This window comes from Trachemys scripta, chromosome 9 (assembly GCF_013100865.1).
Source record: "Trachemys scripta elegans isolate TJP31775 chromosome 9, CAS_Tse_1.0, whole genome shotgun sequence".
NCBI classification, from domain to species: domain Eukaryota; kingdom Metazoa; phylum Chordata; order Testudines; family Emydidae; genus Trachemys; species Trachemys scripta.
The window spans coordinates 86,621,532-86,647,907 of record NC_048306.1 but is presented as its reverse complement, the minus strand read 5'-3'; the positions used below and the strand labels follow the sequence as shown (position 1 = coordinate 86,647,907).

The 26,376-nt window shown below is 43.6% G+C and overlaps 1 protein-coding gene across 1 annotated transcript in view; it reads left to right on the top strand.

Moving 5' to 3' along the window:
- The window catches only part of WDR49 (WD repeat domain 49), a 71,103-nt gene that overhangs the window by 10,005 nt on the left and 34,722 nt on the right, over nt 1–26,376 (top strand). Inside the window, exons 2-7 of the mRNA XM_034782656.1 lie at nt 8,071–8,511; nt 10,533–10,709; nt 12,453–12,627; nt 20,324–20,491; nt 20,977–21,125; nt 23,898–24,131. Of these exons, the coding sequence (XP_034638547.1) occupies nt 8,071–8,511; nt 10,533–10,709; nt 12,453–12,627; nt 20,324–20,491; nt 20,977–21,125; nt 23,898–24,131 (1,344 nt within the window). The remainder of the gene's footprint in view (nt 1–8,070; nt 8,512–10,532; nt 10,710–12,452; nt 12,628–20,323; nt 20,492–20,976; nt 21,126–23,897; nt 24,132–26,376) is intronic.

Below are 26,376 nucleotides of genomic sequence, written 5' to 3'. Positions count from 1 at the left end.
TGGCCCCCTTTGACTCACGCTTTTGAAGCTATTCCCTGGGGAGGAAAACCCATTGTCTACTAATTACCTCTTCCTGGCAGCTCCAAATCAAAGATCCCTGAACTGTATCAAGGGTGGACTAAACATGTTATGAGTGTGCTTGTTCTGAACTGAAGCTGCGCTGGGCTTGTGATGGCAAAGGAAAGCCCTACGGTGGGGTGTTGACGGACTGCTCCTGCCAGAGTGCATGTAACAATTGGGTGATGTCTAGTAAGCTTGTGTAGGTTCTTCTATTGTTTTTAATCTGTTTTCCATGTAGTGCTTTTACCTTAAGCATAAAGTAGGTTTACATAGAAAGAGCTGTGTGGTAACTAGAACTGTGGACAGTCACACTGTTAACCATCTCAGAAGAGAAAGCAAGCAGGCATGTTTGGGCAGCCTATCTCTGCTGGGATTAATACATTGAAGGCAGGGAATTGAGCAGCCTGGGAATGCCTTGGTCAGAAAGGCAAGAGATGTGGATCTCCACCCAAGAAAGGCAGTGGCTGGAATGCTGGAAGCCTGAGAGTGGGTACCCTTGCTGGATCACTGAGGTGAGATATAGATGCAGTTGCTCCGAACTGACAGAGGGTTAGGCTTCTTAGATCCCTCAAAATTGCATCTCCCAATCTCATTTGTGGTCGGCCTCATTCTCTACTTCCTTCAACTTAAGCTCTCTAAACCTTTAAAAGCATACTTCTGCATGTTGGAGATCACTCCACCATTGCAGTCATCTTATGCTCAACTGCTGCAAGACTGCAACTTGCTGGGATCATCTAAGTATCTCCTTATTTGTGACAAAATCAAACTAATGGCTCTTAAAAATACACTAACTTTTGACACTGAAACCTGTTTAGTTTCCTCTCCTCCGATGTTAATGGCCATGCTTCTGCTCCATATAACAGAGATATCATCACTACTGCATTGAACATTCCTATCTTAGTTGTCACACAGCATCCTGTCACCCAGACAGAGGTCTTGAAGATGCTGAAATGCCATTGATGCAAAACCGATCTGTGTGACTTCTTCAGCTATAGACCTCCTGATGTCAACCAACTGCCCAGATAGATAAAACTACTCACCTATTCAATGTCTCTAGCTTCAACCTGTAGGAGAAAAAGGTCTCATGGCTGGAACTGGGGCTTTTAGGGCCCCTTCACAGTGCACTAGCCATTTTATGTGGCATAAAGGTGCCAGAGCAGGTGTTAAGATCTCACTTGAATTTCCTATTCAGTTAAATAAGAATTCTATGCAAGGACCAGCTACTGGACTTGGCCCATACTTCTTAGCTTCTCACTCCTCCAACTGATGGAGGTTTCTTGAGAAAAATCATAGAATCATAGAAGATTAGGGTTGGAAGAGACCTCAAGAAGTCATCTAGTCCAACCCCGGGTTAAAAGGAGGACCAACCCCAACTAAAGCATCCCAGCCAGGGCTTTATCAAGCCAGGCCTTAAAAACTTCTAAGGATGGAGATTCCACCACCTCACTAGGTATCACATTCCAGTGCTTTACCACCCTCCTAGTGAAATAGTTTTTCCTAATATCCAACCTAGACCTCCCCCACTGCAACTTGTGACCACTGCTTCTTGTTCTGTCATCTGCCATCACTGAGAATAGCCAAGCTCCATCCTCTTTGGAAGCCCCTTCAGGTAAAGGCTGCTATCAAATTCCCCCCTCACACTTCTCTTCTGCAGACTAAATAAGCCCAGTTCCCTCAGTCTCTCTGCAGAAGTCATGTGCCCTCTGCTGCACTCTCTCCAATTTGTCCACATCCTTTCTGTATTGGGGGCCCCAAAACTGGAGACAATACTCTAGATGTGGCCTCACCAGTGCCAAATAGAAGGGAATAATCACTTCCCTCGATCTGCTGGCAATGCTCCTACTAATGCAGCTCAATATGCCATTAGCCTTCTTGGCAACAAGGGCACACTGTTGACTCGTATCCAGTTTCTCGTCCACTGTAATCCCCAAGTCCTTTTCTGCAGAACTGCTGCTTAGCCAGTCAGTCCCCAGCCTGTAGCAGTGCATGGGATTCTTCCGTCCTAAGTGCAAGAGACTGCACTTGTCCTTGTTGAACCTCATCAGATTTCTTTTGGCCCAATCCCTCCAATTTGTCTAGGTCACTCTGGACCCTATCCCTATGTTCCAGCTTATCTACCTTTCCCCACATCTTAGTGTCATCCATGAACTTGCCGAGGGTGCAATCCATCCCATCATCCAGATCATTAATGAAGATGTTGAACAAAACCAGCCCCAAGATTGTCCCCTGAGGCATTCCGTTTGATACCGGCTGCCAATTAGACATCGAGCTGTTGAGCCCGACGATCTAGCCAGCTTTCTATCCACCTTATAGTCCATTTATCTAATCCATGCTTCTTTAACTTGCTGGCAAGAATACTGTGGGAGACTGTATTAAAAGCTTTGCTAAAGTCAAGGAATATCACACCCACCGCTTTCCCCATATCCATAGAGCCAGTTATCTCATCATAGAAGGCAATCAGGTTGGTCAGGCATGACTTACCCTTGGTGAATCCATGTTAACTGTTCCTGATTACCTTCCTCTCCTTCAAGTGCTTCAAAATGGATTCCTTGAGGACCTGCTCCATGATTTTTCTGGGGACTGAGGTGAGGCTGACTGGTGTGTAGTTCCCCAATCATTCTTACCTTTTTAAAAGAGGGGAACTATATTGGCCTTTTACTAATCATCAAGGATCTCCCCCAATCACCACGAGTTTTCAAAGATAATGGCCAATGGCTCTGCAATCACATCAGCCAACTCCTTCAGCACTCTCGGATGCATTAGATCTGGACCCATGGACTTGTGCATGTCCAGCTTTTCTAAATAGTCCTTAACCTGTTCTTTCACCACTGAGGGCTGCTCACCTTCTCCCCATACTGTGATGCCCAGTACAGCAGTCTGGGAACTGACCTTGTCTGTGAAGACCGAGGCAAAAAAAGCATTGAGTACTTCAGCTTTTTCCACATCATCTGCCACAAGTTTGCCTCCCCCATTCAGCAAGTCTCTCACACTTTCCCTGACCACCTTCTTGTTGCTAACATACCTGTAGAAACTGTTCTTGTTACCCTTCACATTCCTTGCTAGCTGTAACTCCAATTGTGCTTTGGCCTCCCTGATTACACCCCTGCATGCTCAAGCAATATTTTTATACTCCTATCTAGTCATCTGTCCAAGTTTCCACTTCTTGTAAGCTTCCTTTTTGTGTTTAAGCTCACCAAAGATTTCACTGTTAAGCCAAGCTGGTTGCCTGCCTTATTTGCTATTCTTTCTGCACATCAGGATGGTTTATTCCTGCACCCTCAATAAGGCTTCTTTAAAATACAGCCAGCTCTCCTGGACTCCTTTCCCCCTCATATTGGCCTCCCAGGGGATCCTGCCCATCAGTTACCTGAGGGAGTCAAAGTCTGCTTTTCTGAAGTCCAGGGTCTGTAGTCTGCTGCTCTCCTTTCTTCCTTTTGTCAGGATCCTGAACTCGACCATCTCATCGTCACTGCTGTCTAGGTTGCCACCCACTTCTACTTCCCTTACCAATTCTTCCCTGTTTGTGAACAGCAGATCAAGTGGAGCATGGCCCTTAGCTGATTCCTCCAGCACTTGCACCAGGAAGTTGTCCCCAACACTCTCCAAAAAGTTCCCCATGAGAACCAGGGCCTGTGATCTGGAAACATCTGTTAAGTCAAGTTAAGGAAAATGGTGTTTTCCTGCAATTACATTCTTCTTCAAGTGCTTGCTTGTGTCCATTCCACTCCACAGACAGGGAGGAACTTCAGGAGGCCATTTGCCTGTTGGACTTCTGTGTGAAACACTCCATCCACCTTGAAGCTTCCCACTTCCTGGGAGCCCAGAACACTCTGGTAGATTACCTCAGCAGATCTTTCTCTTCTCACCACAAGTGGTCCCGTCATCCGGAAGTGACCAGATCATCTTCTAGAGGTGGGGGTTTCCCCACGTAGACCTGTTCGCAACCAAGCAGAACAGGAAATTTCAGCAGTTTTGCTTTCTACGCGGTCACAGCCCGGGCTCTCTCTCAGATGCCTTCTTACTACCATGGACAGAGCTCCTGTTCTATGTGTTTCTGCCCATTCTTCTGGTGCACAAGGTCCTTCTGAAAGTCAAGCAGGACAAAGCCAGGGTTATCCTTATAGCCCTCGCATGGCTGCGACAATGATGGTTCAGCATTCTGCTGGATCTGTCAGTAGAAACCCCGCTGCTGCTTTTACCCGTCCTGGACCTGGCTTCACAACATCATGGCTGTTTGTCCCACCCAAACCTCAGGGCCGTCCCCCTGACCATATTGAAGCTCTATGGTTGAACTCGGTGGAGCAGACATACCGTCTCATCCCACTATGCTATTACCCAGCAGGCTGGTGATGATGCCAAGTTTGGTAGAGCAGTGTTTCAATCCACATATCCACGAACTCTGAGCCCACCTCCTTGGGTACCTCTTGGGAGTCATGGAATGGACATGAGCAAGCACTGGAAGAAGAAAAAATGGTTACTATCTTTTCTGTAACTGTTGTTCTTCGAGATGTGTTGCTCATGTCCATTCCACGACCTACCCTCCTGCCCCTCTGTCAGAGTTAGCCGGCAAGAAGGAACTGAGAGGGTGCAGGGCTGGCTGGGACCCTTATACAGTGCATCCACATGCAGCACCATGGCACTAGAGCCGGCCTGATGGATACCACTGAGGGAGAAATCTCTGGCCATGGTGCATGCGCACCTGACATGGAATGGACATGAGAAACACATCTCGAAGAACAACAGTTACGGAAAAGATAGTAACCATTTTTTCCTCTCTCATCTCTCTTTTTCTAACCGTTCATATTCTTTAAGAATATGATGTGAGCTCCCAAAGTTTAAATGAAAAAAAAATACCTGTATGTGTTTCTGTGCTCTGTTAATTATAAAATATATAGAAAATAATTATTTTTTATATTATAGTAGCACATAGATGTCCCAACGAAGATTGTGGTCCCATTGTGCAAAGTGGTGTACAAATACAGTGAGACAATTCTTGTTTCAGACAGTTTACAATATAAATAGACAAGATAGACAGAGGGTGGGAGGGGGAAGGGCAAAGGTACTTATCTAAGGTCATTGGCAGAGAGGGAAAGAGAACACTGGATTGAGCCTCAAGAAACCTAGGTTCAATCTACTAGACTATGCCACCTCTTACTAGGCCAACCTGCTTCTCTTTAAGAAAAAAAAATACACCATTTGATTCCGTGAATACTTCAAAGCATGGGCAGCGGGTCACACAGGCAGGGGGAGGAATTGCCTCCCCAAACAGCCAGGCGTGACCCCACTCTCTGTGTGCGGTGTGGCTCCAGTCCTCCTCCCGGCTCTGAGTCCAGTCCTCCAGTGCACTGGGGTCACCTGCCTACCTGTGCTCTGGAGCTGGGGAGGCTGGGGCCATGCGCTGCCTGCCTTTCTGGTGCTCCTTTGGAGCTTGGGGGCTAGCTGCAGGAGTGGGCCGGTGGCCACGGTGGGGGTGGAGCAGCGGTGGCTCTGGGCTCCGGTGGGGAGGGGCTTGGTTCCAGTGGGACTTTGGGCGGAAGGGCCGGGGCTGGGGGCTAGCCTCCCTTAGCCGGCGGTTCACGCGGTGTCCATGCTTCAAAGACTGTGTTACTCTAGACTCTTAGACAGAAAACCATCCAGAAAATGATATAATTGAAACTTTAATAACTAGTAAAACCACTGATGTGGGAAGGAAAAAAACAAACCCCTCCAACCTTCCATCAACCTGCAGTCTAGTTACATGCTGTCTGCCTCCTTACAATCTTTCATTAGCATACCATGTTCAGTGGATGGTGGAAATAGTGGAGGAGTAAGATAAACTGGTGCATCTGTGCTGGAACAACACATCAATCTACTTGAGAGGCTATTCACAGTAGCTGGCAGTGATTCTGCTGTACATATTCATTTAAAAATATATTTAGTAATTGAGTCAAATTGACCAGAGAAGCACAGAATCAAAAGATGGGGAAAATAAAAGGAAGGTATAGCAATAGAGGGAGTACAGAAGAATCCTTCTCACTAGGGTACCTGAATAGATAATTTGTCCTGATTAAGGCTCTGATTCTGGAAATACTTAAGCTCATGTAACTATTCATGTGCTTAAAATTGAGCCTGTGCCTATGAGTTTGCAGGATCAGGGCCTAAGAGGTGTGCCTATTAAAAATGAAAATCTTGAAATAAAAGACTCCAGTGAATCTTTTTTTCAAAAAATCTTTATATTCAATACTCTTTAAATAAAGTGTGTGTAGCTCTCTCTGTGTACTGCACCTTTAAATTTCTAAGCTATGTGATTTTCTGTGGGGATGGCTGATACTCTGAGAGTCCCATGCTAAAAAAGGAGCAAACTCTTTCTCATGTCACATTTTAACATCTCAGTGAATTGAGACCAAATTGGGTAAATGCAAAACATATCCCTGGAGATGGCTGTCTCATTTACATGGCAATGTCTTGATGCTAAACACATCACAGTGGGAAAATGTTAAATTAGCTCCTGTATTAATATTACATTAAGATGTAAATATATGATGCTGGGAAATGCAAGGTTGGGGATGGGTATAGAACTTTTGATTTCTAAACTGCTACTATCAATTCTCCCCAGGTTGAAAGTGTAACCATCTGAGGGATGTTAGGTATCCCAATGAGATTCTCAAGGTGTGTGCCCGCATGGCGGGGAGGGGAGAGGGTGGGCTCAGCCCTGTTGATAATGCACAACTGTTCACCACATCACCATTGCAAACTTGCATCTTCGTGGTCAGTGTCAGCAAAAGCTCTAGCCAAGTGGATGGGTATGGAGACAGACATATTTGCTTATCCTGAGAGCTTGTCCCCAAGGTCAGGTTTTAGGGAAGTTGGCAGGGCATTTGCAGGATAAAGGTTGGTATCTCATTCCCTGTAACTCACACCTTCTGGGGATACATGACTGCAGACTCCAACTCTTTCATTTTGCAATTTGGCAGTTGGCCCGAGTTTTAGGTGCTGGTCATCTGCAACTCCCACTGACCTCACTGTGGGCACCGCGCAGCACTTTTGAAAATCAGTCCACAAAAGTGGAGATCTCTGTTCTCCTACACAAAAGTGAAATAAAAGTACCTGTGTAAATACAAGATAATTTGCATTCTAGTATAGTGTGTCATTACTGTGAGACATGGAAAAACAAGATAGATAACAAAGCAATGTTAATGGGATGCAAATAGGAGAAATAATTAAACCTGATTTTCCACAAAGTTAGCGTGAATTACTTTTTTTTTTCATTTTTTTACTTAATATAAAAACTGTCGTGTCAGCCTCTGCTAGATTTTTCAGTAACTAATTGCAATAGTGAGCTTGCATGAGGCATTGCGTTCATAGCCTTTTTTTTAAAAAAAAAAGTAAGTACACTTAATTTGATGGCATGAGAAAATTAAGGAAATCAGAAAAAAATATGCAGAGTTGTCTGAATGGCTCAGGAAATTAGTAATAAGATGCAGAGCTTTCCAGCCAAGTTCACCAGGTCAAATCCAGCCCAGTGACTAAAAATCACTACCATCTGACAGCTATTCAATAGTCCATATGAGAAGAGTTTTTGGTGACAGGTGTCCACAGTTTAAAATGCACCATTGCAACTTTGTTAGCAGTCTCAGCAGAATTTTTTATTTTGGGCGGGGGGGGGGGAGGGCGATGGGTAATATTCACCCCTGTGCAGAGAGTCACAAGGGTTAAGTGGTGCATGGGGCCTTGTTTGGTCCTCTGCACAAAGGAAAATTTTAGCCTGGCTGTCTAGAGAACTTTGACTCCAGGCCTGTCAGTCTGGTGTGTTATACAGATATTTCATTGTTAAAATATCTACATGGCCCTCTTGTGAAGGGACAGACTCCTTTGATCAGGTTTTGTAAAATAGTTCATTATTACAGACTGACTGCGCCTTTAGATACCACGAGTAAGATTACTACTTGCTGTGTGGCAAATCCATGTTTATGTTTACTAGCAGGGGTGCACCAGTGCAACTACTGTTCTCTCACTCTGTCCTTTTTGAAGTCTCCAGGTTTAAATGGAAGAGTGGTCATGACTAGAGAAGAGTTCACAGAGCAGATTTGTGCAGTGATCAGACCAAGTACTAAAGAAGAATTTGGTGAGATGTTTGATAAGATAGATGTGACCCGAGATGGTATCATTGACTGGGACAAAGTGACCTCTTTCATGCTCTTAGACCTTAATGAGAAGGATGAACGAACGAGATCATCAGTCATCCCCCAGTGGAAGAATCTCCGACTTCTTTCGCCCATCCACAAAGATATTATTCAAAATGTAACTTTTTTGAAAGGCTCCAGCTGTTACCTGACTGTAAGTAGAAATGGATTGCTGGGAGTCTGGGGAGAAAACTTAAAGCTACAGAGAACTCTGCAGATTACTACAGAAGCTGTCAAACTGAAAGATCTGTGGGTAACAACGCTGGTCTCGCTAGCAAATGTAAACAAGGTATAAACCCCCTTTTTTAAAAAGTCTGTTAGAACTTGTAAAATATCAGATTGATAACCACTGAAGTTCTCTGGTTATTTGCCAGGCTGGTACAGCATGAGGAATGATGATGAGTATTGCACTTTTGCCAGGTGATGAATGTCAGCCAAAAGTGCTGGGTTCAAAGTCTGTAGAATCCCTCTTGGCAAATAAGTAAACCTGCTCAAGCCAGCACCCAGAAACCTGTGGAAACTAAATTCACCTCCCTGGGTTCCCTTAACAGGCAGAACTTCCACACACTCAAATACTTGGACTGTGCAGAAACAAGGAAATCTTTATTAAGGGAAAGGCAACCGTCATAAGCTTGGGAAAACATAGCAACAAAAAAGATATGTAGATAAGGAGTAAAATACCCACCCCTTCCAGTATCTTGGCAGTAACTCTGGTTAACTCCCTTGCCACCCAGCTTACACAGTTAAATATGGAAGTTCCACTCTTGTCATTAGGGCCTGGGATATCTTCTGTGACCTTCAGAGAGTCAGACATCCCCTCTTTTAAATCTTATTCCAGTCCCATTCACTCTTATGGCCCATCCCAAAACTGCCATCCTTTAGGTCAAGGAGAGTTTGAAAGGCTCCCTCTATAGGGCCCTAGATCAACCAGAAGGGGCACTGTTCAAAAACACTAGTATTCTCTCCTCATGTCTACAGCTTGCTGAGAGTTGAACGTGCTTCCTTATTGCTTTCAACACATGCTATCTCCAAAACTGAGACACCGTAACTGAGTCCTGGTCTACACTACAGACTTACGTTGGTGTAACTACATCATTCAGGGGTATGGAAAATCCACACTCCTGAGCAGTGACACTGACCAAACTCCTGGTGTAGACAGAGCTTTGTCGATGGGAGGGCTTCTCCCCACAACACAGCAACTGCCTCTCAGGGAGGTGGAGTACCTATGCTAATGGGAGAAGTTCTCCCGTCGGCATAGATAGCGTCTTGGCTAAGCACTATGGTGGTGCAGCTGAACTGGTGCAGCGCTGTACGTGTAAACAAGCCCTATATCCCATAACACTAACAATGGACTAGCCACATACTTTATATTAAATGAAGCCCCATATGGTTACTTTGTCTCAGAATGATATCCCCTAATAAAGCTAAGCAACATTTAGGAAGTCAGGTGTTAAGGGGATAGCAGCTCCAATGCTCAGATACAGGTAGGATCTGTAAAAGATTGAAAGTCAGTCACTGGATTTGCATGTGGTACATTCAGATGTGTTTTAACTAGTTACCGTATCTTCACTAGGGCTGGATGAACAATTTACACGCTTCAGGGAAATTGTAACCTTTTGTTCAGTTCCTAAATGGTCAGAACACATTGCAACTTTCTCACTTTTAATCTTTAGTCAAAATGATACATTAGATCATATTTGCAAATACACCTTGGTTCATAGTTCATTTGCTCAGTTTGTTGCAAGTATTTGATATTAAAAAAATTGAAGCTGTTTTGATTGGGCACACAGGTCACTGGGCGGGAGCAGATCCCCTGCCACATTCTGCTCTCAGGGGTACAGCATAATGTGGAACTCTCTCAGGGAGCCAGTTATGGCTCACTGATTCTCTGCCTGGGTCCAAGCACAAGTTAGCGCAGGGAGATAGGGACCTTAGGCTGGCTGGGAATAGTCTGAACACACAGTTTTACTGAGAGGAAGTTTCCCTAGTACATTTTTGCTGCCTGCCCTGGCTGGATGAGAGTAACTTTTAGCATCAGGTTTGCATAATCTTAATACTTGCCATTTTGAATTTAAAGTTCATTTTTGGAATGAACATTCCTGCCAGCCAATGTGATTGCTAGAATACAGAAAGGGAACCTAAAGGAGTTTTAAATGTAGGCTGTATTATTCCAGAAAATAATTGGAGATTTTTTGTTGCAAATTTGTCTTGCTATTAAAGATTATATATAATCTGTTCTATGCTAAAGGATATTTTACATGTTTAATCTAGCAATGTTGTTCTCCCCTCCCCCCCATCTCCTTTCTCCAGATAGCTATTGCTTTTACAAGTAAAGAGATCTGCTTTTATGATCTGAATTCCAAGCAAGGGTTGTCTTGTCAGTACAGGCTGCATGGTCTCCGGGGAACAGTGATATGTATGGACTATTGGTATAACCCTCATGATGGAAATGAAGCTATTCTAACATTGGGGGATGTCTCTGGACAGGCAAGTATGGTATAAACAAGACTAAAAGGCTGTCACGGAGAGTTCCCTATTTCTCAGCAGATACAATTATATGATTCAGCCACTAATGAATGTTATCATCAATATACTTTGTCGGATAGTTATGGAATTTTCACCCTGGATTTGTTTGAGTAGTAACAGCAATCTAACAATGTAGTGACTGATAAAGTCAGAAAGTCGGCCCATTCTTGAATAAAACACTAAAGTGAATGACAATATTAAAAAAAAAAAAAATCCAAGTAGCACACACTGATACTATGCATAGTATTACATATGAAAAGGCAGAATACAGATTATTGCTATGTTATAAAATCTTAGTGGTCACAGATAGAAAGGACCTCTCAGGGCATTTAGGCCACCTCGTGCCAGTGTAGAATTATTCCCTACAGTGCCTTTTCTACTATTTTGTCCAGCAATGTGATTCCTACCTCCTAGCTTGAAAGATTGAAGCCACAGCTTCACTATTAAGGAGCTTCTCCTACTATTCAAAATAAATTGTCTCAGTTGCGTCCCATTACTCAGTCATACACCTTGTACTGCACTAAACAGTCTTACCAGACTATGTGCTTACTCCTCTCAATTACTTTTAGATTTGTCACCCCCTTATTTGTCACATAGCCAAACTATACACATTTAGCTCTTTTAATCTCTGCTCATAAGCAAATCCCTGCAGCCTCGTTAAAGAAGATAGCCATAGCAATAATACTGAAACTCAAATATCTGCAAGTTATGAATTTGTAATAAGGTAGAGTGTTTGTGCTGTATTCCATTTAGCTACCTTGCTGTCCGCAGTGATGGACACCACCTTGTACAAAACCCCAGTTTGAGTAGCCTTAGCTAGTCCTTGACTTAGTCAACAGTGGCTTAAATCAAATCAACTGGGGGGGGGAAAAAGGCACAGTCCATAAACATAATATAAACAAGTCAAAAATCCCTTTATCCTTAGGGCTTCTACTTCTATCTTTCTCCCTTGTACTTCGAAAGGTTTTTAAGTCTTTCAGAGGCAGGCTAATGCTACTGTTCTGGCAGAAAGTTGTTATCCTGTGAAGTCCCAAGTTCATCTACCACCCGCCCTACCCCTCGCCTGGCCTTTATACTTGGGTTTGCCCTTATTAACTACAGCCAGTGGGGGCGTGTTTCTCCATAATTGACATTTCTCCCAGATAAGCTGGCCTGGGGCAGTATTTGCTGTCTGCAGGCCAGGGCCGGCTCCAAGCACCAGCCGACCAAGGACGTGCTAGGGGCGGCCAATCTTGGGGTGGCAGGGGGCGCTCAGGGTTTTTTTTTGTTTGTTTGTTGGGGTGGCGGTCGAGGTTTTTGTTGTTGTTGTTTTTGTTTCGGCTGGGTGGCGCTCGGGGGGGGTTGTTTTTGTTTCGGCTGGGCGGCGCTTGGGGGTGGGGGTGTTTCGACGGCGTGGAGCTCGGGGGGGGGGGGGTGTTTCGGGGGGGTGGTGCTGGGGGGGTGTTTCGGTGGGGCAGTGCAGTGCTGGGGCTGTGTGTTTTGGCAGCGCGATGCTGGGGGGGTGTTTCGGCAGCGCGGCGCTCAGGAGGGGTGTTTCGGGGGGGGGGGGGGCGGCTTGGGGCGGCAAAAAAATTAGAGCAAGCCCTGCTGCAGAGAATGTTCTTAATCTCTTCCTGCCTGTGTTTGGTATGTAGTCTGTAGGACACCCCCCCCACACACTTTTTTTTTTTGTTTTTTGTTAAGTAAAAGTTCGTTCTTTCTCAGGTTCAAGCCATTTCCTTTACCACTGCTCTGATCTCTTTGTTTGAACGACCTGCTAGCTCCCCTGAAGGTGAAGAAGCAACAGTGACCATTAGTTGGCAGGAGCTGGTCTCTGGGTATCACAAATGCTGTTATACGTTAAAGCACAAACTTCATTATAAAGACTGGATCAAGCAAGGTACTGAATCTGAAAGCTTAAAAAAATCCCATGCTGTATGCCGTAATTATATTCATTACTAAAAGCTGCTGGTCCACGTGCGTTTAGAAGCTATTGCTAATTGCATGTCTAGGGAAACTGGTACTGTATCTATAGTAATGAGTATCACTAATGCTGGGAGAATTATTTTTCCTTTGAAGGCTTTCTGCTGTACACAGTTAATCTTTGCACCTGAACTCTCATGCTGATCAGAGGGAAGCAGTTGTGGTTGTCAGTATCTGTGTGACTGCAGCCTGGTTCTCTTCATAATAACTATTCTTTTCAGGTCAAGAGGTTTGTGATGGTGTACACAGGCCTTTTGTTGCCCTTTGGAAAGGATCCTGAAGCCCGGCCCCAGTAGTGTCTCTGGCCAGGCCCTGCAAAACAGTAAACAGCCTGGGGCACTGGGGGTTAATTTCTGGGCAGGTTCAGAGACAGCTCAGGGAAATATTACCAGCTAATTAGGTAAAGCTGAGGCCATTTTGGCTAAGCACCTTAAAAGACAGGAGATAATGACATACAGGGAACCAAAAGCCAGGATAGGGAGTTCTGTGGGAAACATAGGAGCTGCCTTGTATGGTTTATGCATTTTGCAAATTTTGAGTTTATGTGGAAAACTACCTTTTGGTTAAAGACTTTTATCAACTTGGGGTGCAGTGTGATCCTGGTCCCACTGAAGTCTGTGTCAATGCTCCCATTGACTTTAATGGAGCTAGTATATCATGTTTGTTGTCAGTTGGGGATAAACTAGAACACCCCAACTCAGAGAACATGATGTGTGCTCAAACCTGTGAATTTCTTCTTTTAAAATTCTGCCTTAGTCCTATTACAGCTTGGTGCTAGGGGTAGGATATTGGACACCCGCTGGACAAGAGAGCGGTATCATCAAATAACTAGTACAATTGCAGCAAATAGTTCAACAGCATTAGTGGCTCTAGGAGCTGCTGCTTTAGAGGTTCATCACCCTGCCCCAATAGGGCTCTGGAAGATTCCTGACCAGTAGGGTCTGTAGGTGACAGTATTGGGCTGAATCGGGGTATCCTCTGCGACTCACTGGTACAATTCTGGTCAGACCTGTTCCTCCTGAGCAGGGCCGGCTCCAGGCACCAGCTCACCAAGCAGGTGCTTGGGGCAGCCACTTCAGAGAGGGGCGGCACGTCCAGCTGTTCGGCAGCAATTCAGCGAACAGTCCTTCACTCCTGCTCAGAGCGAAGGACCTCTTGCTGAATTGCCGCCACAGATTGCGATCACGGCTATTTTTTAGTTTATTTGTTTGGCTCCTTGGAGTGGCCAAAACCCTGGAGCTGGCTCCTGAGTCCCTACCACAGTTGGGAGCCTGAAGGATGGATTGGGCCTCTTAGTAGTTCCAGTTCAAGCCTCACTCAGTTGGAGACCTATTGGACTCCACTGCACTGGAACAACAAGATGGACATTCTGACAATGAATGTGCAAATCTGGGTTCACCGGAATATCTCTGGTTCTATGGAAGAAGTAGCTTGTATAATAGAACACTATGTCTCAGCCAGTTCGCTTAACAGTCCCCTTCTCAGGTTTGACACCAATCCCACAAGAAGAGACCAAGCACCTGGTAATCTGAGGAATCACTGGAGCTGTCAGGGGCGTGGACTCCAACAGAGGCCTCCAGGTGGGTGGCTGGAATCTTCACCTAGATACTCCCAAGGAATCGCTGGCTATGTTTTCTCTAGGGGATCAGACCATGGGGTGAAAGGGCATCTGACTCAGTAATTTATTTTTGGTGTGTGGAACCAGGGCAAATTAGCTGGGGTTTCAACTCCTAGAAATAATAAAAATCAGGCCAAAGATCCTTGCAAATATATCTGCTCACTTCTCCTTCTCCTTGTGAGATTTTGGTTACAAGGATTCCCTGCCGCTTTCTGTAGATCAAACAGCTGAATGTTTGTTTGTATTCATGCACACCAGGCAGGGCCGGCTCCAGCATTTCTGCCACCCCAAGCAAAAAAAAAAAAAAAATAGCCGCGATCGTGATCGGCGGCGGCAATTGGAAAAAAAAGAAAGAAAAAAGCTGCGATCGGTGGCGGTAGTTCAGTGGTAGGTCCTTCGCTCCTAGAGGGACTGAGGGACCTGCCGCCCCCGAATTGCCGCAGGTGCTGTCCCTCTCCCTTGGCCGTCCCAAGCACCTGCTTGTTAAGCTGGTGCCTGGAGCCGGCCCTGACACCAGGCCTCTGGACACTGGTGTTCATTCCTGAGCAGCTCTATGGATCGACTGTGCAAACCCAGGGAGGTGCATGGGAGCTGCAGCTGTCTGTGTGACCTGTGCAGGAGCTGAAAGGATGGAGGGAGTGGGCAGCTCCTTTGCACTTTTCTCCCAGGGACTCTCCCATGGATCAATCAGAATCTGGCTGTGAGTAGTAAAGCACGGTCATGGTGTCTGGCTCTGGTACCTACCCTAAGAAAAGCCAGCGTTTTCATAACTTCAAATCAGTTCAGTCATTTCATGTTAACATGCAAGCATTTCAAAGTGTGTCTTTAAAAATCGAGTAGCCCAAAACACTGTTTACCCCAGATGACCCTGTTAGCTGCTGGGACTAGTAGGGGCATGCTATGTTCTCTGTGTTTTAGAATCATAGAATCTCAGGGTTGGAAGGGACCTTAGGAGGTCATCTAGTCCAACCCCCTGCTCAAAGGGGGACCAATCCCCAATTTTTGCCCCAGATTTCTAAATGGCCCCCTCAGGGATTGAACTCACAACCCTGGGTTTAGTAGGCCAATGCTCAAACCATTGCGCTATCCGTCCCTTACTTTACTACAGCTCAGTGCTGATAGGAACACATGCTCTCTTGTAGAGCCTTCCCTTTGCTTCCCCTGAATATAAGGGTGGGGAACAGTTGCAGTCTCTGCACTGAGCAGGTACACTGCTTACTCCAGGGTTGGACATCACTCTAATGGAGCAGGGATCAGGCAGAGCCTATTGCCCCACCACTCCTTCAACTAGCCATATGGAGTGGGCTGAGGTGTGGCGGGGGGGAGTGGGCTGTGCAATGTGCAATCTCCCTCTCTGTAGGGCAGACAGTTAGGAACTGGGCCTCCCCCAGGTGCAATGCCTTCCTGAGCATTCCCTGGGCAGGTGTGGTTCTGTCCTGCTTCCTACTCAGGCCTGTGCCTACCTGCCACAATTGGGCCCACAGGGAGAGCAAGTGCTTTTTGTTTTTAACCACATAAATTCTGAGAGAAATGTGAAATGTTCTTGTACAACGATCTAAGTAACTGCAAATCAGGCATTTAGGTCTGCTTTTATTGACGTGGGATGCAGGAAGCATGAAAGATAAATCAGTGGGGTATTATAATGAATACCCATCTAGAGTGCTGCACACATTCAGCATTTAGGACAAAGGCAGTAAAGTAATACAACATTCTGATCTAGTTCTAAATGGATCCCATTTAAGTGAGTTTATTGCATTCTGAGCTGTAATATCTCATTTTCTTACATTGGAAAAGTAAGCAGTTCTGCAGTTTGAGACTTAGAACACCGAGTGGTGTTTAGAAGGACTTTTCGTTCTATCCACACACAGAAATGCATCATGCTAGGCACAGATCCTGGCGCTCCATTAAGGCAACCTATTTATCCAAATGGATGTATGGCATGGATTTCCTGATGTGCTCAGCTGCGCCATACATGGGGAGACTCTGCAGCTGGTAGTGCCAAAAAGTACCTTCCAAAAGAGTCTCTCAAACCAGCTCAGGTTTCTTATTACCAGCCTGTGTCATCTAGTGCAACTCCCAGCACAAGTAAGGAGCTCCTCTACCCTGTCCTACTGAGTGTGAAATCCCTATTACGCTTCAGTATGACCTGTGATGCCATCAGAATGACACCTCCAGGTAATTCTTGGGTTCCTCTTTCTCATCTCTTCTTCATTTTCTCGGCTGAACCATTATGTAGTGCTGTGTTGAACCCAACGTACACACAGAACTAAATCCTGAGCTCCAATATCTCCCATTTTAAGGTTAATAGCCTGCAAAAGCATTTCACGATTCTTCTGGATCAGCTGTATGGTATCAATGCAATAAATAACATTACTGTTTACTGTTCCATCACCTGGCTGACCACTTCTTAGGTCTCTTTGTAATAAACTTGTATTTTCCTTTTTCTGTTTTCAGGCCAGTATGCTTGGTCTTGTCCTCGCTGACAAACTCCAAATAATGTCTCCCCTTTCTCTTTGTTACAACCCCTGAAGGACATACAAACCACCGTCAGAAAGACTATTTGCAACACCTCTTCAAAACTTCTCATATCTGATGAGTTCAGCCTCTCTTTAAGTTTGCATCTTGGAATTCTTTTTGTAGCCCTTCCTGGAACTGTTTTCATTTTACTGAGACCCCTTCAGTATTCAGTATATTCAAGGGGCTTTAAATAAGTGAGGAGGCCATTGTTGCTAACAAGTGGTTCATATATAGAAGGGGAGATGATAGAACAGAAGAAGCCTCAAAGCAGTGCAATATGGATAGATTCCAGACATACCTGAGTTACCACAAGGACAAAGAAGTTAAGGGGGAAAAAAAGAGAGAAGTATAAATAGAGGGAATAAATACAAGCTCAACATTTCCAAATTATGTTGGATCCTTGAGAACATGAATGTGTTAAAGTTGAGGGGAAAGGAACAGAAGAAACAGCATAGCTTGTAAAGGCAGAGAGTACCTGAGACCTTGATAAAACACTTTATAGATAGTCAATGTCATTTTAATGTCCTGTACTCTCTGTCCTTTATTTGTCTACTAAGGCTAAGGTTACAGATTTGGGGAGAGAATAGATTGGTAAACTCACAGTACAGGGAAATGGTTTATTCAACGTGTGGGAACTCCAGATAAAAGGCAAATATATATAGTTCTTTTTTTTAAAGATGGGATTTGATCAACTTACGTGAAGACTTGAAAGAAAAGTGATAAGTTTTCTTGTCTACTGTCATTCATAGAAAAGGGTTATAGTTTACTGAGAAGGATGCAAATAGTGCAGCAAAATTAAACTTTCCCAAAATAACTGGGAGTAATTTTGTGGTAATTCAAACAGTGTTACTCGGAACAGGAGGTGTTATAGACAGAGGAAAACAAAGTCTAGGGCAAACCCTCATTGAAGTCCATGGAATTTTTGACAGCAAATTGGACACAAGGAGGTAGATTTTCAAAAGCACAAGTAACATTTAGGCACTTAACTCCCAAGGACTTTCAGTGTGATGTAGGTGCCCAACTGTCATTTGTGCCCTGAAAAATCTCCTCTTTGGTCTCAAAAACATGTGTGAGGGAGGAAAGGTGAAAGATGTTACATGCTTTCTTGATGGGAAGGTATATGTGGGGCTTATTGAGGTTCCTGTTGAACAAAATATAAAGAAAATTTACTCAGAGGATTCAAAATCTGGTGGTAAATACAATGTGAGAAGGGACATGGCTGAACTGCAGAAATGTTAGGAAATATTTTAGTGAGAGAGGTGGTAGTGGTAGATCCAGGAAAGGGGTGGGTGTGCCTTTCCCTGCTTCCCAAACCGGGGAGCAAAATGGCAGGAATAAGCATAAACTGAGTCATGGGAGCTGGACAAAGGGGAAAGCTGCTCCAAGGAAGACTCCATCTTGCCACAAAGACCCTTTGCGGCTGTAACATGGAGCATAGCATTGTGTGGCGACAGAGTGTGGCCTGGGATAGGAATTGGGAAATGCTTGCTCAGCATGGCACATTCCCTTTTCAGAACAGTGATTCTTACCCTAAAAAAGTCCATCTGAACAAGCACTAACTCCCTCTTCCTGGCTTTCGTAGAACACACATGAACTGTAGTTGCCTTGAGCAGGACAGCCAATCACAGTGTGGCTTGTTGCCATTGCTGAAAGGACGAAACAGAGGGGCTCAGACCCACATAGGAATGTGCATATGATCTGAGATCCACAAAGTCTTAAGTGACAATTCCACAGGATCTTTGACTCCTCTTAAACTTTCTGGTCCCATGGGATCGTGCACCTTGGTGGCTGTTCTACAAAAGCTATTGAACCATGGAGAGCCATTTGACACCATTTGCAAAGATAAACACTTACTACAACAAAAGGGATTTCTTAGTCAAAGGTGCATCAATGAGAATGGAAAGTAGAGGTAGCTGTGGGTCCACTTTCCACCAGTTTTCATTTGTGATACTGCCTCTATTGTGGGGCTGTATTCTGCATTTGCAAGGACTTGCTGATCTAATTAGGTCTTCTAATAGGTCACTAATTTTTCTGATAATATCAGAGGGTAATGTTAGGATTTTCCATGTTTGTGAATGGAATAAAATTGTTCATCATGCTTACTGGTAGAACACTTTGGGTCAGATCCTTACCTAGTGTAAAATAGTGTAACTGCAAATGAAACCAATAGAGCTATGCTAATTTACAGCAGCTGAGGATCTGGACATAGAGAATATTTTATAGAGCACTTTCCAAGGACAAAGCTACTCATCGCAAAACATTTGGAAATAAAATTACTTTTTTACAATGCAGATTCAGATACTTTCATGGTCATATTTTGGTTGTTTCCCTAACTTCTGTTTGTCATTAAGAAGCCCTTTCTATCTCAATCTGCCCCCTTTTCTCCTTCTCCATGCATATGAGCATTTTAATTTGCCACATACTTTGATGTTATGGAAATTCCTTTAACCTCACCTTTTAGTCAGACATTCTTCAAGGAACTTGACTCACAATACAGTTTAGTCAGAAACGAGTTTATATCTTTGTAACAAACTGTGCAAATCACTGAGCTCCTGAAACATACATCTTGTTCCCACAAAAGTCACTTATAACCTCCAGATTCAAGTCTTAGAGCAACACTCTGAGTTTAAGATTTCCAATTTGTCTTTCCTGATGGACTGCAGAGCAAGAATTGTAACAGCATTTGAATTTTAAGTGGAAATATAACAAAGTAATTTCCCAGATACAGTATTTACACTTTTTGATCACACAGTAATTATACTGTAGCATTACCATGTATTTGTGTAGGAATAATTATTGTATAATGCAGACTTTCGATTTCAGTATCGCTTTACTGAATTAAGAATAACTAGCCTAGTAACTTGGTCCAGTTTTATATCCAAGCTCCTCAGGGATTAGAAACCAGTGGCAAAGCTCTGTAGTTCAGAAGGGATTATTGCAAGGAGAGTTAGCTGTTACCAGTAGATAGTGTTCTGTATGGTTCATTAAGTCTCTATACCAAAAATGTAAATGAGACTTCATTGTATCAGCAAAGCAGTGTGATGTGTTTTTACCACGTTTCTGTTAGATTTCTTTCTTGTCCAATTACAAAGTATTGAACGCCCTCTAATACCACTGAACTTCATGAGAGCTGAAGCCATTGAGCACCTTATTAGACCCACACCGTATATTGTATGTCCTTGTCATCTAGGGACTCATCCCTGAAATGTGCTGAGAACTCTGGCCACAATCCAGCAAAGCACTTAAGTGTGTGAGCAGTCCTGGATCAGGTCCAGAATGCTCAGCTCCTTGCAGGATTGAGTCCTGCAGGCCTGATCCAAATCCCTTTGAAGTCAAGGTTAGTTTTCTCCCAGACATTAATAGTTCTTTTAATTAGGCTTAGTTTTAATATACGTTGTTCTTTATGAAACTAGCGCTGATTGGATTATATTAAAAGAAATCAATTCAAAGGTTTTCTTTTTCTTTTCTCACCAATTAGTTGCATACAGCTCTTCCTTTGATGCCTTTATTTCCAGTACAACCAGTAATGTTAACACATTGGTGCTGGCTTGGAGAGAAAAATTAAAGCCTCATCTGAAAACTACATCCTTCGACATTGCCCGGGGAATTAATGCTTTTGACTTCCACTCTCGACTCAACTTAATTGGTACGTTTTAAAAAAACTGACTAATTTATGTGCTATAGTAAAGCCTAAGGGGCCAAGAAAACTGTATTCTCTATGTGTACATATATAGGCATTTTCTTCCTTCGTATGCATTCTGCCTGCAAAAGTGAATGACTGAGTCCTAGTGTTTTATATTTATGCGATGATGATTTATATTTCCAGCTTATGAAGTGGAAGACAAATCAGCTGGGGGGAAGGGCACAGAGAAATTTCTGCTCAAAAAGTTTAGGGAAGTTCTGAGTAACTGCAGGTGCGATTACAATGGAAACTGTTCTGCATTATTAATTATTGCAGTCACTACCACTCACATATTCACTTGTAACATAAACAAACACATTCTCATTTATCAAAGCAATTATCGTTGTGTGTTTCAGAGAGATGGCAGTTTCTTTATTATTAATTACAATAAAATCCCCTTTCAAGAGTACTTTTGGTTTTAATCTATTTTGCTTTGTGATTGTGAACAGCTACTGCTGGCATCAATCACCGAGTTTGCCTCTGGAACCCCTACGTCACCTCGAAACCTGCTGGAGTTCTTCAAGGCCATTCAGCCAGTGTAATAGCTGTTCAGTTCATTACTGAACGAAAACAGCTTTTCAGCTTCTCAAAGGACAAGGTAAATATAGAAACTGCCTACAGGGCCCGATCCTGCAGTCCCTGCATTGGCAAACAGAATTGGATCCGCAAAATGCGCCAGCCGCTCCCATTGTGACATGAGTACATTTTCGAAAAACCCAACATATGAGAATCTGGCCATTTATTTTGGTGCCTAATTGAGAGCTGAGCTCTTCTGAAAATATGACTCCAGTAGTGGACGCTAAACTTTCTTGAAAATATGGTCCATAGTGTGTCCTAGTGCTGGTCTCCACTAGAAAATTAGGTCGAACCAGCTATGTCATTTAGGGGTGCGAAAAACCCACACTCCTGAGTGAGGTAGTTAAGCTGATCTAAGCCCCCATATAGACAGTGCTAGGTCAAAGGATGACTTATGTCAACCTAGCTCCCACCTCTGAGGGAGGTGGATTACCTATGCTAATGGGAGGTAGCGTCTATGCTCTCAGGAATGTGGATTGCCTAGCCCAGTGTTTCCCAAACTTGGGACGCTGCTTGTGTAGGGAAAGCTCCTGGTGGGCCGGGCTGGTTTGTTTACCTGCTGCGTCCACAGGTCCGGCTGATCGCGGCTCCCACTGGCTGCGGTTCGCCACTCTAGGCCAATGGGGGCTGCTGGAAGTGGCGTGGGCTGAGGGACGTACTGGCCGCTGCTTCCAGCAGCTCCCATTGACCTGGAGCAATGAACCGCGGCAGGTAAACAAACTGGCCCGGCCCACCAGGGGCTTTCCCTAAACAAGCGGCGTCCCAAGTTTGGGAAACACTGGCCTAGCCCATCTGTGTAAGTAGTGTCTACGCTAAAGCACTACAGCAGCAGAGCTGCAGCTGTGTCACTGTAGTGTTTTAAATGTAGACAGGCCTTAGTTTATTTTCACACTCAACATTTCTCTAATGCTAATTTGAGATTGTGATCCAGGTTTGTCATTATAAAGGCAAGAAAGGATCAAAACCTGAGCAGAACAAGTGAGGCCAGCACCAATATTAAACACCATGGTATCTCTTTCAATTGCACTGTTAAAATTGTGTTTTCTTTTTAATTGCTAAACCATTATGCTATACACAGACCAGTGCATGTTGTTCTTGGCATTAGTATGAATCTATTTCACTCTGATGAATGCATGGTAATCTGAGTCTCTATGTCTATATAATAAACAACAAGCCCCCTCTGCTACCAAGAGCACTCTCTGATTTACTGCCAGCAGAAACCACAACAAACTTCTGCCATCCAATGTTATGTGGGATGAGAGGGATGCAAAGAGATAACATTCACCATTTTAAAAGGCAGAATTTTGACAGAAATTCTGAGTCACTGATTGCACCATGTTTTGTAATGGATAATTCATGGAGATAGTGGGCTTGTTTTAAACCAGCGCAAAAGTCACATGTTTTAACACTTGAATCAATGTATTGCTGTGAACTGAGATGTGTTCACAGACCTGGAGACAGAAGCTCCATATCCATAGAACAGACTCAGTATGGGAATACTCAGGATTCCAACTAGGATTTACCAGACTGGGTCAAGATGGCAGCCCTCCAGGCCCTATCGCTCCATGGCTACTCATTCTCTCCCCAGTGGACTTGTTTCTTGCTTGTCTCTGTATTATCTACTTGATGCTTTTGCCTACCCAGCCCACTCTCTGGTAGTGTTCCGGGATTTGCCACACTGCTGTGACCACATTTAAATAACTGCGTCACCTAATGCTTGGGTTTTTGAAATAGAGGAGACCTATAGGCTCAATGACTTTGGATGTACTTCTAATGACCATAGCTCTGAAGAGGGGCTATAACTTAGCACATTTGTTAATCTTTGCTTCTGGTGAGAAACCCAGTGCAAAAAAAAGAGCCAGGTTAGTGAGGCACACCAAGGCAAGTGCATTGGCATTGCTGTTTGAAGAAACTTGCATAGCAACTACTTGTCCGCATCCACTTGCTGATATATTGCTGCTTTATGCTTTCAAGAAAACTAAAAAATAGCTCCCTTTTATTCTCCTCTAGAATAGGCCATTTCTTATTAGCTATACCTATTGTATATTTATAATGAGCCTTTACAATCTACCAAGTAAATAATGGCATAAAAATTACCTTTTTATTTATATACACAACAGACCGTAACATTTGCCACTAAGCTGTTAGTCTCTTGTGTCAACACTCATACCGTTCTATGAGAGAGATTTTTATTTTAACTGTTCCTAACCTGCCTTAGTGGATGCAAAGCTCATATGTAACACTTCCAACTCCCCGGGGACACTAGCAAAATATAGGCACAACAAGGTTGATGTTTCAACCTTGTTCTGACTATTCGGACTCACGAATTGTTTTTCTAAGGGTAACTGCCAGAGGCTTTTAGATAACAATGGCTCTGATTCGCCTCTCAACTGCATCAGTATAAACCAGGAAACCAATGGAGTTACAGTGATGTAAAACCTTGGACAAGTCACTTCACCGCTGTTTTCACTCCACCCTTTCTCTGTCTTGTCTGCTAAACTGACAACTCCTCAGCACAGAGGTTGTCTCGTGTGTTTGTACAATGGCTGGCACAACAGGGCCCTGACCTTGGTTATAATACGAATAACAATAAAACAAAATATTCACTGACAACCCTTTGTAAAATAAACTGAACAAAGATGGCTTCTTTCATCTTGTATTTGGTGGTAGATGTTAATAAGGCACATGAAGCAAGCCAGAGCTATCACTGCAATAACTAATGATTGCAATGCATTCTGAAGCAAAAAAAAAAAAATGGAGATAATGTGTGATTTCTTCATCATTATGTGCACAGGTGTTAAGGCTCTGGGATATTCAGCATCAGCTGTGCATCCAGAGGATAGCGGGCTCATTTCCAAAGAGTCTGGACTTCCAATCCACCCTTTATTTTAATGAAGCTCACGGACGGCTTTTTATCTCATTTAATAACCAGCTGATGTTGTTGGAAATGAAGCAGGAAACCGGCAGAAAGGTCACAAGTCATGGGAAAGCAGTTACTTGTGTTCTTTACAATTCAGTCTTTAAGCAGGTAAAGGGGTGGGGGGGAGAAATAAGGAACCTTTCTGCATTTTCCTGATAAGGAACTTGAAAATGTGTATTACTACAAGGTGATTTTATTAATTTGATTTCAGAAAGTTAAATTAGAGAGGGAGAGAGAGGGAGATACCATTTACTTTGGAAAGAAAATTATCTTATACTATAGCATGCTAATTACAGTCTTTGTATGACTTTACTGCAAAGCACTGTGGGTATTCTAGTATCCCAATAGTTTAATTTAACTAGTAAACTACCTGCTTTCTTTAAACCTTCTATCGTATTTGAAAAGTGGTTTGGTTTCCAGTGAAGGTTCAGTGTTAAAAAGTGATATAAGCTATCAGTGTACCCAACATTTCTAAGAAACACAGATGATAAAAATAAAACCACTATTGTGAGATGATCTAGGGTTATCTCTGATGTAGGTTAGTCCTGGTATGACTGCCAATTGCCAATGAACTTGATTATAAAATTCCTCTTTATAGCCACCTTACAGTATCCCTGAGGATAATTCTGAAATATGCATGAAATGTAATTAGTGAAGATTCATTTTCGCTAGAACATTTTACACAAGTGGCATACCGTGGAAGACCTGGATGTATTCATAATAAAATGATTCAGTTAAATGTAATAGCACTTGGTATGCAGTGAGAGTGTTGTTTGTCTTCACAGTACTTTAATGATGCACTGCAGTCTTTGGTATCAGAGCACTACCTGCATCTCAATGAAGAGCCACAGTTACTATACAGGGAAATGTCTCTGTGATAGATTTTCCTGAGCTCTGCCCAACCAGCCCCTTTTATCTGCAGATTGAGATTCAGCTAAGGAAAACCTCAGAGCACAGAGTGGTATGATATGGGGTATCAACAGATCATCATGGTTTTTTGGTGTCGATTTGTCTGGTACAAATGAGTGTTTAAAGCATGGTAGCAATAGCACGGTAGCAGTATCCTGACTGATTAAAAGAAAAAGAAAAAAAAAGCAGCTTTCCTGCATGCTGTCAAAGAAACAACCCATGCTGTAAATTAAACAATAAAAAACATCCCACTTTGGTGGAACAGACGTTGAATCAGAAGTGGGTGAGTGTATCAGAGAGAGAGAGAGAAAGGAGGCATTAGAAAAGGCTAGATAGAAACTGGCAGAAGGATTCAAGAAGAGATAGGCAAGGCCAGAAAAGATGGGAAGTGTGAAATAATGAGAGGTGAGGTTCCATGAGAAAAGGCAGGTGGAGGAAGAGAGAAATCCCTGTTCTAACAAAGGGCTTGGTAAAGGACTTCAAGAGTCTTTGTATTTCCATGTCGAAGATCACAGTTCCTGGGCCCAGCTGCTAACCAAGTCACAGTGATCTGAATCCACCACCCATCCTTAAGGTGCATGTTTTTGAAAGAAGCAGTTTGGGGTGCTGGAGGCAGTGCTAATGAGCAGCACATATTTTCAGTTAAGTTATTGATTTTAAAGGCTTCTGTGAGCCACGAGAAAGGGAGACAAGAAAAGGGAGGTGCATTCCTTTAAGATGCAGGCATTCTGGGAAGCTTATGTGTAAGGGATAAAAGTGTGGCTCATGTGTACGATCACTTTGGCAATGGTAATAATACTTGATACATCATAGTTTTGGAACACAGAACCACCCTTAATCCTCATAACAACCCTCTGAGGCAGGTAATCTACTTTCCTTCTAAGTGTATCTAATTCCAAAATAATTATTACAAATTAAATACCAATAGCATAGACAGAGTGATGCAAAATGGTATATGCCAACCAGAAAGGGGTAGCTGTGTGGTTTAAGTGGCTGGGTCACTGGTCTGGAACTCAGGCAGACCTAGGTTCTACTCCTAGTTCTGCCAAGGACCTGCTGAGAGATCTTGAGCAACTTTGTGTTTCTGTTGTCAAGCTTGTCTACACAACAAGTTACTGTGCAGTAAGCCAGGGTGTTAATCTACAGTGCACCAGATTGTCCTGCAGTGACATCCTGTCTGGATGCTGCTATAATGCAGTGACAGTCCCAGAGGAGGGCTTGGATTACTATGCTTTCAAAAAGTGGTAGTAAAGAGTCATTTGGGACAGTGGGAGAGAGATAGCACAAGCATGAGAATGTCTCCTGGGGTTAGAGCTCTCACCCAGGATCCAGTCTCCCTGCTCCAATGACTCTTTAATTATTTAACCAGAGTCCAACAGCTTCAACAGAAGAGACTAAGGGAGCGCCATATCAAACTATACCATATCCCAGTGGCTAGAGTGGT